Source organism: Phytophthora ramorum, assembly GCF_020800215.1.
Source record: "Phytophthora ramorum isolate Pr-102 chromosome Unknown Phyram_PR-102_s0008, whole genome shotgun sequence".
Lineage (NCBI taxonomy): Eukaryota > Oomycota > Peronosporomycetes > Peronosporales > Peronosporaceae > Phytophthora > Phytophthora ramorum.
The window spans coordinates 1,797,941-1,810,146 of NW_027150654.1; the positions used below are offsets into that span (position 1 = coordinate 1,797,941).

At 55.3% G+C, this 12,206-nt stretch overlaps 5 protein-coding genes across 5 annotated transcripts; 3 read left to right on the forward strand and 2 right to left on the reverse strand.

Moving 5' to 3' along the window:
* Window positions 1-19: 19 nt before the first annotated feature.
* KRP23_9499 (putative sodium-coupled neutral amino acid transporter 6) lies at window positions 20-1,546 on the reverse strand (the record flags this gene model as incomplete). The annotated part of the gene is made up of 1 exon (XM_067895055.1): window positions 20-1,546. One exon carries the CDS (start codon window positions 1,544-1,546, stop codon window positions 20-22), a length of 1,527 nt encoding a protein of 508 aa, XP_067742678.1.
* Window positions 1,547-4,104: 2,558 nt separating this feature from the next.
* On the forward strand, window positions 4,105-4,650 carry KRP23_9500 (Cell division control protein 48-like protein A; the record flags this gene model as incomplete). Its single annotated transcript, XM_067895056.1, has 1 exon — window positions 4,105-4,650. The coding sequence occupies one exon, from the start codon at window positions 4,105-4,107 to the stop codon at window positions 4,648-4,650; it is 546 nt and encodes a 181-aa protein (XP_067742679.1).
* Window positions 4,651-4,826: 176 nt separating this feature from the next.
* Window positions 4,827-5,630, forward strand: KRP23_9501 (Dynein regulatory complex protein 8; the record flags this gene model as incomplete). Its single annotated transcript, XM_067895057.1, has 5 exons — window positions 4,827-4,951; window positions 5,025-5,100; window positions 5,177-5,299; window positions 5,359-5,455; window positions 5,533-5,630. The coding sequence occupies 5 exons, from the start codon at window positions 4,827-4,829 to the stop codon at window positions 5,628-5,630; spliced, it is 519 nt and encodes a 172-aa protein (XP_067742680.1).
* Window positions 5,631-5,711: 81 nt separating this feature from the next.
* On the reverse strand, window positions 5,712-6,720 carry KRP23_9502 (uncharacterized protein; the record flags this gene model as incomplete). The annotated part of the gene is made up of 2 exons (XM_067895058.1): window positions 5,712-6,291; window positions 6,374-6,720. 2 exons carry the CDS (start codon window positions 6,718-6,720, stop codon window positions 5,712-5,714), a joined length of 927 nt encoding a protein of 308 aa, XP_067742681.1.
* Window positions 6,721-8,441: 1,721 nt separating this feature from the next.
* On the forward strand, window positions 8,442-10,130 carry KRP23_9503 (GPI-anchored protein 52; the record flags this gene model as incomplete). Its single annotated transcript, XM_067895059.1, has 1 exon — window positions 8,442-10,130. One exon carries the CDS (start codon window positions 8,442-8,444, stop codon window positions 10,128-10,130), a length of 1,689 nt encoding a protein of 562 aa, XP_067742682.1.
* Between the last annotated feature and the right edge of the window lie 2,076 nt (window positions 10,131-12,206).

Genomic DNA, 12,206 nt, shown 5'->3' on the forward strand with positions numbered 1-12,206 from the left:
GGGTTAGACAATTGGCGTCTTAATAATATTCGCGGTAGAGCTTGAACAAAGTCAACGAGAGTCCGAGGACCCCGACGACAACGCCAGCGCCGAGCATGAGCAGCGGGCCAACGTGCTCACGAGTGAGCATTGGACCCGTCGACTGCAGCAGGAAGAACAACGCCGGCATGATGAAAATCAGCAGCGAGCCCGAGACAGAGCCCACGATGCTCAGCGGGATCTTGACGGACGGCACGAAGACGCTGCAGGTCAGGATGAGGACCAGGCTCAGCACCGTGACGCCGACGTACTCCTCGTACGTCGCCTTGTGGCTGGGAGTCTGCACGCCGTTCTTCACCCGGAGGTAGACGCTCAGGACGCACGAGCGGAACGGCCACATGGCAATGGGCGTGGTGAGCACCAGCGCCAGCGCCATACACAGCTGGCCAACGAGCAGCGGCACCGCCACCGACTTGTGCTGCGCAACATACTCGGGCGAGAAGTTGAGCAGGATGTTGTCCTTGGTCTCCGCTCCGAACTGCAGGTATCCGCAGAGCGAGATGATTTCATACAGCACAAACGCGACGCCGATAGCTCCCACGACAGCGCGGTTCATCCTGGGCAGCGTGCGGTCCTTGAGCTCCTCGTACACGGGCAACGCCGTGTTGTGGCATGCAAATGCCGAGATGAGCAGCGTCACCGTGTACACACTCCCCGGCTCCAGTCGCACCGCCTGCACCCCGGGGGATATGGCAGCTCCCTCGGCATTGTACGCGGCCAAGAAAGCCACAAGAACGAAAGCCACAACGTAACCAATGGACAGAATCGCCAGCACCGAAGCCAGCCACAGCTTCCCAATGCGTCGACTCAACGATAGCGGGAACACCACGGCGGCAACGAGCACCACTGTAATCATCCACTTGTCCTGCGCTGACACTGTCAGCACCGCGGCGCACAGGTCCGTGACGAAGATGAGGTAGCTCACGAGGGTGCCGAATCCTCCGAAGATGAAGGTGAACTCGGCCAGCCTCGTGCCGAGCGCGCCCATGGTAAAGTGCCCGAGACTCTCGTACGTCTTGGCGCAGTTGCTGCCCGCACGGTCGCTCGCCGACAGCAGCAAGTGCACCGAGTAGCGCGTGATCATGGCGATGGCCAGCATGATGGCGTTGCCCAGCAACCAGCCGCTCGAGGCGATGGCGAAGGGCACGGCTAACGTGCCAGAGCCCAGAATGGTGTTGGTCAGCGTGAACGTGGAGCCCCAGAGCGAGCTGCTCGTGTCCTTGGGCGCCGGCTGCACGTCGATGGTGTACGACGGCTCGACCAGCAAGTAGTCCGATTCCTTGGCGAAGCCCTGCACGAGGCCCGACGACACGCGCGGACTAGCCACGTACTCGCCCATGGACACGGAGCGCGGCGCGCAGTCGCATTGGTGCTTGAGTGTGTCGAGGATGTCGCGCGAGCCGCGCTTGACGGGCGACAAGGTGATGCCGCACGTGTGCACGACGGCGAGCTGCGGGTCCAGCAGCACGGGCCGCACCGGGTGGCTGTGACTGGGCTGTGGCGCCATGTCGTCTCTATCTATGCTTGAACGTACGAGGCCTCTCCTCTCTCTCTCTTGCGCAGCAGGCCGCAGGTTGAATTGTGCGCTCCATGAGCCGCTGCATCCGTCAGTCCGACCATTCACAACTTTGTCGTTGTATGTCCCATACAACGCGCAAGAGTGAAGGTGGCTCGTTTCTGGGACGTGTCTCGACGTGATGGTGAAGCGAATCTGCATAATATCCGTGCATGTCGCGCGGCAGCGAGTGTTTCTTTCGCGCGTTAGGGAGTGAAGCAAGGTGGCAGACAGCTTCGACTGCTGCGAGCTGGAATGCACGCGCAACAACTGGCCGAGCGCGAGATCGCAGGATGTGCGCGAGATGGCTGCATTCGTCTGCAGATTGGGCTTATGGCCAATCGCAGCGATTAGATCAAATTAACCAATCAGAGGTGCGAAAAATGTGACAAGGTATGTAAATCTATTTTCATTGGTGCCACGTCATCATACTGAAGGGGTTTGGACCAATGGCCAGACGATATTTGTTTGTTTAAGCCAATTGTGTCGCACATGGATGACGACATCATTTTACTTAACTGTAACGGACTGAATACGTCAGCCAATTCGAACGTAACGTGAAATGGTCTTGATCGACCACCGGAACAAGCAAGCAAATGACCTTTATGCTGATCTACACGTTCACCTCTTCGAATATCTACACGTACAGACAAGCTATGGGGTTTCGGAGCCGTTGGTGGCAGGATGTGAGTCCCGTGGCGAAAGCTGGCTTTTGTCAAACCATGTTGAAGTTGTATGGTCTTTCAGCAGTCGACCTTCAGCGTTCTTACCACCGACAACTTACCACCGACAACTTCAGATTCGAAGCAGGTACTCCGTCCTTGGCCGGACGCTGATTCCACGACAACTGATGAACTATGGCAATTGTCGTTCGCTGCTTCAACTTGTCCAGAGCCTCCTGCACCACCTTCCCGCTCTCCAGTGCGGTCGTCGCCTCGTCCAGCAAGATTCTTTAGGATGGCGCGCGAAATGGAGATACGTTGCTTCTGCCCACCGACAGCTGCTCGCCCTCATTTGCGTGTCGTAGCCGTCCGGGAACTGCGTGATGAACTTGTCTGCGTCGGGCATCCTGGCTGCGTCTTTGATCTTCTATTGTGAAGATAGTAGAGCCAACCTGAAACGCTTTAGGTGCGTCACCGTAATACTTGCCAGCGACTTGAACCAACATAATGATTGCACAAGCGTCTGCATCATTCTTGCACGTTGGTCCTGCTTATCATTCATTTTTTTTGCACCACCCGTAGCTACGAAGATAAAGAATCTGAAGCCGAGCTGTCCTTGTCCTTACGGAGGGGTTCATTCAATAACCCGCCCGGTAATTCCCAGGTTCTTGCTAATGCTTTTCATTTGGAGTCGGCGATGGTTCTGCTGCTCTGTTGACGTTTTGAATTTTGGAGCATAGACTTTCTTTTCAGATGATCTAGCCGTTCCTGGCGTCTATGCCTCAGATGTTCTCGGCGGCATTCAGGCTATCAGGATTGCGCAAAGTCTATTTATAGTAAAGCGACTTCAACGGCGTTTTGTGATCGAGTAAGTGGCAGGCAACACACCCGTGGAGTACCCTTCCTCGACAGAGATTCTCAAAGTTCGCGTTGCGCGGCCAAGCCGTGACCTTCTCCGCAAGAAACGTAAAGCTGTAGCGTTACGTGGCGATCAGGATGCCACAGCGATAACGAAATAATGAATGTCCTAGAGGCTCTAGGTTAGAGCTTTATAGTATCGTACAACTAACTGAATGATGCTCAAACGTTGGGTGATCACCAGTGTCGTGCTCGTGCTTCGCCCACAATTGAAACTCATCGCAAAGCACGCCAAATCCTGAATCGTATACCGGACCGAGTCGCCGAGCTATGCCACCTAGTCCATGAAGAACAGAGCCACCGATATGTGTGCGAAGTCTAGTGCCGCCTTGTTCACGGTATCCATGTCCAATCGAATGCTCGTAAATCACTCCAGGACGCTGCCGAAAACAATGGCCATGAGCGGAAGCAGTGCACCATTGACTCTGGTCGTGATAATGCTGACAGCGAGCACCAGTTTGTCGAAAGATGTGGCGTAGCGGTACAGCTGTGTACACTTGAACGGTGTCATATAGAATCGGATCTTTTAAAGTCGCTGTTCTGCGTGTCCAATTCATCAGCTCCCGCACTGGCGCTTGCTGCGTAAGACGTCTTCTTCCGCTGGTATGCATGTGCCATCGTCACTGGACACGAGCTCGGGATTGTCCAGTATTGACATTTGGGCGGGAGGTGTTCCCAATGGGTTGCCGCTGGTCTGTGACTTGGGGAGCACTTCAACGACCTGCAACGGGGCTTGTCGTGACAGACCGTTCCTTCCTAAGAATTTGGAGTTAAAGCCGAGGGATTCCGCTTACAAACACTCCTCTTGGTCTTGTCGAAGACGTCGGTTGGCTATTTGCGGCAGAAGTTTAATCCCCCCCCACCACCACCACCATTTACACCACGACCTCGCACCACTGCACCCCGATCACTTCGAGACTCGACGGCCAAATGACGAAGCGACTTTCCGTGGCGGCAGCTTTGATTGACGACGAATCGAGAGTCGCGCTGGAGAAGGGCGCGATGGAAGCGATGGGAGTCGCACACGGTGACGTGGTTCTCCTCACACGAGGCGGAAGGAAGACTGTAGCGCTCGCCCACCTCGACGAAAGCGACGGAGCTCACCCAGGAGTAGCTCGCGTAAGCACAATTATGCGTCGCAACCTGCACCTGGACATCGACGACGATGTTACGGTGACCGGCCTGGGCAGCGACGTGCCAAGCGGGAAGTTTATCCGAGTGCTTCCCATCGATGACACTGTGGATGAGGGCATCCTGGGCGAAAAGCTGTTCGAGAACTACTTGCAACCTCACTTTGCTGGCTCGTTTCGCCCTGTTCAACAGGGCGACCTCTTCCTGGTCTGCAGCCAGGAGAATGGGGGGCCGGACGTCGAGTTCGTGGTGGTGGAAACCGACCCGAAGCCGTACTGCATCGTTGGGCCCAAGACGGACATCTTTTACGCTGGAGCTCCAGTATCTCGTGAGGATGTGCTGTAGTAGCTGGAGGCTGGAATAAAATTGGGGGCCTCAAACCTTGGTCGGAAATCAACTAGGGAACTATAATATACTACGATTGCTATCGCGAAGACGAAGCAAGCAAGATTTTTTTTATATCGAAAAGACGGGCGTTTCGAGACTTCATTGCTCAGGAAAAGCTGGCAGACAGCAAGACAATGGCCACCCCAGCCTCCGGAAGCAATCAGCGAGCGCCAGTTGACGATGAAGCTGCGCGGAAGCTCCGCATTCGCGCTGCGTTTGACATGTTCGACAAGGACAAGAAAGGATGTGTCATCCAGGAGTGAGCAGCCTGCTTTCAAGTCGTATGCATCGATTGATCCTCTTGACGCTACCGAGTTACTCTGCGATTGTAGGGAAGTGAGCACGATCATGCGGTACCTCGGAGCTTACCCGACCGAAAAGGATATCATCAAGAAGATCCTCCCCGAGGTATGCCAGCAAAGTGCCGACATACCTCTCATCAACCTGTTCTAAGTATCTGTACGCTACTGCTGCTGCGTATTAGATGCAAGAAGATGAGCCGTCGACGTTTGTGACGTACGACCGCTTCGAGAAGAAGATGCTGGAGGTGCTGTATACCAACGAGTACGAGCCAGACACGGATGAAATGATACTCGCGGCATTTCGGGTACGCAGGTTCCCTTGGACCGTGGGTTTATGGTTGCTTTAACAGGAGCTGTATGCTAGGTGATCGACACTGAGAAGAAGGGCTACATTGAAGCCGAAGTCATGCGTGAGCTGCTCACCACGAAAGGCACTCCGTTTCGAGAGAAGGAGATGGAAGGTATGCCTCCTGAAGATTTATTTTCTCGCTGTTGCCTTCCCGACTAACCAGCGCGATGTGTTTTCGACGGCTTGCAGCTTTCCTTGCTGCTGCGAAGGATCCACCGACCGGGCGAATTTACTACGAGGACTACATTGCAGTGCTCACCCAGGCGTTAGACCCGAAGAAGATTTGAGCTCAGCATGGATCAAACGACACAACTGATCACCTACGGAGAAGACAAACACATGTCGATTCTCTGAGCCCTTTATTGATGCTAAAGAGCTACTGTGACCCTACGAACTGTCTTTGGTACTGCACGAACAGCTAAACCTCGAGCCGCTCGTGTCTGCTGGTTTGGGGTATTACCACAAGTGCTTTTAGGACCTTCAGAGTGCGCTAAAGAGACTGTAGAATGAGCGACATTCACCTGCGAGCTTTGCAGAGGTGCTGGAGGCACGTGTGCATCGGAACTGCCTTCAGCAGCTGCTAAAGCGAACCCACTCAAGCTCACTCGCACCTGGACCACTTTTCTCGGCCTCTTTCCTGGAACCGATGCTGCTCGTGGGCACAACTCCTGCGGTAGGATGACTGGTTCGGTGGGATGATCAACAAGACTTTCCAGTACGGAGGCGAATGGCTTGGTTTCACAAGGCTTTTCAGGCTGACTAGCACTGCGCAGGCGTGCAGAGGCTCCCATCGTCTTGCGGATAAGGTGCTCGGCGCTTTCGTGCATGCCAATTCGGCGCTTTTCAGCTCGGAAGCCCCCAGCATTCTCCTTTTCATCATGTTGCAACGCCAGCGTGTACTCTTGAATGGCCTGGTTGAACTCGCCCTCGGAGTTGTAGCACCCAGCTCTGTCGAATAAACCATGAATGGAGAGGATTAGCACGCCATGCTATAGTAAATAACCCCTCGGGTGCCGCATCTACTACTCACCGCGCGTACCGCGCCATGACATGGTTCGGATTCAACTCCAGGACGCGTGAGAAGTCCCTGTGCGCGTCATCCACATGGCCGCTCTTGAAGAGAGCCATGCCCCGACTGAACCGCCCGTGGACATCATCGGGGCGACAGTGCAGGATTTCTGAAAAGTCCCGTACTGCTTGGTCCCATAGCTTGGCTTTCATGCAGGCGTGCCCCCGCACAGCGCGCGTGTGCAAACAAGACGGGTCTGCCTGGAGCACTAGATGACATTCGCTGATCAGCCGATGGATGTCGCGGAGACCTGCCGACGAGCTCAGATCGGGTCGAGCATCGGCCAGCGACACAGAGATACTCGGCATGGTTCACTAGCACTGCCTCGTCGTCGTGCGAGGGCCCCTACACAGGCTGAAAAAAGCTCCGGGGACAGTCGAACACCAGGAAGCTTAGAATAGGCAGCCAGCCGCCGGACAAGGAAGACGACCCGAGGTTGGTGAGTCGAACACCTGGATGCGGCTGTCTTATGACGTACCCCCCTTTCGCGAACACTTCTGCTTGAAGCAGGCGCTGGCGGAAGGGAAGGGCCATGCCTCTCGACCACCGGCATCACTCGAGACTCGTGCTCGAGGATCTTATAATAGAGGGCCGTACGGCGTAGCGTTTCGCGTACAATGCAACGACAGCTTGAGCAGCGTTACGGAATGGCAAGATTTTGTCTTTGTCACAGACCCCGATGGCGGCGGCGGCAGTGGTGGCGGACTGAGGCTTGCAATGCCCTCGATGGTGCTCGCCCTGAGTCACTGACGTCTCTGGTACGCAAGGAGCAATTAATCGCCGGCTGGTGCTAATCGCAGCCCTTCAGCGCGTCACACCGAGAGATACGGCACCTTCTTCTTCTTATACCGGGCTCACCTTGACCGCACAAGCCACTGCTGTGACAGCAGTGCTGTCGTACTCACGTCGGTCTCCCCATGGCAATCAAAGGCGCTTCTACGTGTCCAGTGAGTGGCGATCGGCACTCCTTAGAGCTGTCTATGCGGCTCAAAAAAACAGGTTACTTATACGCACGAATGTTTCCTATCGGGCGCCAGCAATTGCAATCTAATCGCCTCCAAGACCATTGCAACCGCGACACGGAAGACAGCTTGCTCCGACGTGGGGCTTTCGTGCGTCCAGAAGGCTGTCGCTGCGGCAGCAGATGTCAAAACTCTCCCATTTCCGGCCTTCCCCTCGAATTCCGTGAAACTTCATTCTTAGCCAGCTGTGCGATGGCGCGAGGCAGCACGTAGGCTTGACGACGCCGGTATAGCTGAGTCCCATGCAAACATCCCCCCAATCATTCAGGTTAGCGTTTTCGGCATGCGAGAATGCAATGCTAACTATTGTAGCTTGAACCAGGAACCAATTCCGTGAACCAATTGTCATGTTTGGATGATGCGCTGTCGTGGGGATCTTTGACGCCGACGGCCTCGTAACGCTCCGTTGCTCGAGTCTTGTGGAGCTGGCGCGGCCAGCTGGGAGCGCACGCACTCGCACGCCACGACGTCTCGCCGTTCGAGCAGATCTCTCTGGGCCTTTGTATGGCATTACAGCGCTACGATTTGCTGTTTGTCTTGAAGATTGTTTTTCCCAGCCCTTTTTCGCGTCGCGTAGTTGTGAGGCTGTCGTTCGTACAGCAAAATTCGGTTTGCTTAAAATCGGCCCTCCCTATTTCGATTCAAAATTAGGATACTATTACGGCAGGGTATTCGATTTCATAGAATACCGGAGTTTAATTGGCACTGTACAAATTACAGTTGGTGGTGTTCACCACACAATATTCATTGTAAGAGGTATATCACTACCCGCTGCTTGGGCTGCCAATCTCGGTCAGCTGAAACTTTGCGCTGGTTTCTGGTCTCATTCTAGGAAGTCAGTCCGAGTGTCTGCTCGACCGTTACCACGATCCTGCCTTTCTAACTGCTAGGCGTGCGGCGTGGGTAAATCCTTGTCGCCATGGCGCCGAGACCGTGAGCATTTTGCATTCTGCTCGCTGACCAGGACTCCAGCTCCTCCACTCTCGACAGACTTACAGACTACCAACATGGTCAAGGTGTCCATGCCCACGAAAATCGCGGTGGCCACGTGCCTGTACGCGGCGGTGGCCTCGGCCTCCAACGTCAACTTCATCAACAAGTGCTCGTACGACATCGAACTGTACCACAGCCAGTCGGGCTCAGCCGCCTCCTGCGAGGCGACCATCGCCTCGGGCAACACCTACACCACGGACGTTAGCGGCGAGGCGCACATGTTCCGCCACGGAGCGGATGACTCGGCCACCCTGTTCGAACTCTCCCTGATCAAGGACTGCTGGTACGACATCAGCATCATTCCGCCCCTCCCTGGTTGGTGCGGCAGCTACGAGGACTGCAAGGCCGGCAACAAGAAGGGTTTCAACGTCCCCATGTCCGTGGAGCCTAAGGCGGGCGGCTCGGGCACCTGCACGTCGCTGTACTGCGCTTCCGACGACAAGACTGCGTGCGCTGATGCGTACCAGTTCCCCAAGGACGACACCAAGACCCACCACTGTCCTTCTGGAACCGAGTACGACGTCACCTTCTGCTACAACGGCGGTGACTCCACACAGCAGCAGGACCAGACGCAGCAGTCTTCCCCCGCTGCGACCACTGCCGCCCCCACCGCTACCACTGCCGCCCCCACCGCTACCACTGCCGCCCCCGCCGTTACCGTCCAATTGGACACTACCGCCCCTTCGGCCACGACGGCTGCCCCTACCCAGGAAGAGCGCGGTGCTACCCAGCAGGGCAGCCAGAAGCAGGGCACGGTGAGCACGGGTCTTGGCACGGTCAAGTCCAAGTACTCGTACAGCGGAATGAACGCTGGCAACGTTGCTGGCACGTACGACCGCGTGACCGACCTCGGCAGCTGCACCAAGGAGTCCGTGAGCCTGCAGAGCCCTGTGGGCCCCATGTCTGAGCCGGTGACCATGATCTTCCGTGGCCCCATGGAGATTGAGAACATCGCCGTGTTCTCGGACGAGGGCGGCAACGGATCTTGGAGCCGTGTGTCGTCGTACTCCCGTCAGGACGGCACCACGGACAACCTCGTGTTCATGAACAACAAGAACATTGACTACAGTGGCAAGAACGCTCACGGCCCGCAGGGTTTCGCTTCGGCTGACGGCAAGACGAGCGCTACCGAGCCGACCGTTTTCCTTGGCGAGCTTGCTGAGGCCACGGACGCGTCGGTTATTGGTGGCGGCCCCGGCATCTCAACCGGCACTGAGATCAACATCAAGACTGCCAACAAGTGCGAGGCTGGCAAGTGCCTCGGCTTCTTCGGTGACAACGACTACCAGGGCTGGAACGGCGGCAAGAAGGCGTTCGTGACGGAGGTCAAGATGCCCCAGGGCTCCAAGCCTAACCAGCCTGCGATCTGGATGCTCAACTCGCAGGTGGTGCAGACCAACCAGTATGGCTGCAACTGCCGTGGCATGGGCTCCGTGGGTGGATGCGGTGAGCTCGACATTGCCGAGGTGATCGAGACCAACGACGCTCGCGACAAGGTGACCACGCACTTCTACTTCTACGACGGTACGGTCCTGAGCCCGGGTGGCGACAACTTCGCCCCTCGCTCGTACGACTCCACCACGGTGTATGTGACGCTCATTGACGACTCGAACGACGGTCTCATCAAGATCGTGGAGCTTGACAGCTTCGACTTCACGCAGACGGAGCTGGGCTCGCTCTACCAGCAGCTGGTGGACTGCTAAGCTGGAGGGTTAGATCTACATGCATGGGAGCGTGCCCGTCTACTTGTACACCGGGTTGCCGGCCGAAATTGAGGCGTGCGCGTCACTGACGAGGCAGCAAGAGGCTTCGTACTCACAGCCCTCAAGCTGCAGTGTCTATATTCTATCCAGTTTTTGCTAAATACACGAGCCATTTTGATGCACCTTGTACATACTTTGAGTGATAAGGACATAGTTGCACTACTTGTAAAGTACATGGCGGCAGAGCTGAAGAATCACGGGTAATTCCGTCGAGCGTTGAGCAGGTCAAGTGCGCCAAACCATGTGAAATCGACCGTGTATCGTTGTTATCCGATTGACAGTGATGTCACGCGGCCCAACATGGTTGTGAAAATCGATTAGTGGAGCGATTCCCGCAGCCATTTGATTTGGTTCAGATCCAAGATTTGCCCTACCCATACATAGAAAAACCATTTTATTCTTCAAGTGTTTAAAGGCAGCGGTTCAGACTCAAAATCTGAAAGGGCCACCTTTCAGATCATGAATCTGGGTTTTGGCAGAATAAACCTGCGAACATGGGTAAAATGACCTCAATTAAGCGCCCTACCTGTCAATATTAATAACTTCAACTAACAAGCCACACTCTTTTACCGCATCAAGGTCTGTCCCGCGTCAAGCTCAAGACTCCAGACTGCCCACCACGGATGCGGAGGTGGACACAGAGGCCGGGCGACACCAGCGGAGCGAGCAGGAGCTGGGAATTCTCAACTTGGAAGCGCGTAGACGAACCTATTCAAGCCTTTGAGCTGTTATCTATCACCAACCGCAAGGATCATGATAAGGCGCGGGAGGGTCGCAGGTGTCGAGAATTACAGCCCCAGGATGTGGACGTCCTCCAGGAATTCATTAGTGACGTTCTGTCGACGGGTGCGAATGAATGGGAGCCAGTGCGGCACAACTATGAAGACTATGCGGTCGAAACAAACCGCGCAGAGCGCGAACTGGCGTCGTTCAAGAAGAAATTTCAAGTGTTGCTAAACGCCAAGAAGCCAACGGGGGATCCAAGGTGCCCTGAAAATGTCCGGGTGGCCCGTCAGATCCAGTGCCGGATCGAAGAAATGGTGTCTGTGGAGAACGACGTTGGCGAAGAAAGAGCTTTAAGCAATGAAGAGGACAGCCACTCGACAGCATCCCACACTCCTCCGGCGTTAGGAGAAAATGAAGGCGACAACTCATGTCATTGTCTGTTTGCACCCTACCCGAGTTCAAAGTGCGAATGCAAGTAGTGGAAGCAGTTAACATCAAATCTGGTCGTGGTGATAAATGCTCTGCCACCGTAAATCGCCTCCCATGCCGTTTCATATCGTGGCTCGGGGTGGAGGTCGGCTCTCGTGAGGTAGTGTTGACCGCGCTGACGATCAAGCTTCTCCTCTGGCCTTCGGCGGTGAGTGCAAGCATCAGAATGAGCACAGTGTTCTCGTCGTTGCCCTCGTAGATCATATTATAATGTAATAGATGCGGAACAGAGTGCTGCGGGTGGGCACGTACTTTTCTAAATCTGTGCGCACCAGCTAAACCTATGTTTTGGCGTCCCAGAATAACTGCGGGAATCGCTCCAATGTTGACAGTTGTTTTCAAAATAATGGTCACTTTTGAGGCTTTAGCCGTACGTTTTACTAGTATTCTGCAAATTGATTGAGAGCCATCTGAAGCTGGTAGAGCGCTTGGGCTGCCGTTGGGCGAGCTGCCGGATCCCTTGATACGCATGCCATCCCGAGCTCCACTATCACCATTGGACAAGAATCGGAAAATTCTACGTTCAGCTTGCCCTGCATCACGAGCCGCAGAACCGCCAAGTCGGACTTCGGACGACCCCTTTCTGCGTTTCTTGCATACGGCAGCGCGTGCGAGTCGAGCTCCGAGAGAACCACACCGAAGGAAAATATATCGGCCTTCTCGTCGTACTTCTCCCCTGTCATCATCTCGGGCGCCATCCAGAGCGACGTGCCAACGCCAGCCGTCATCGTTTGATCAACTCGCGTGCGAGACACCCCAAAGTCGGTCAGCTTGGCATCAAGCTCATGCGTCAGCAAAATG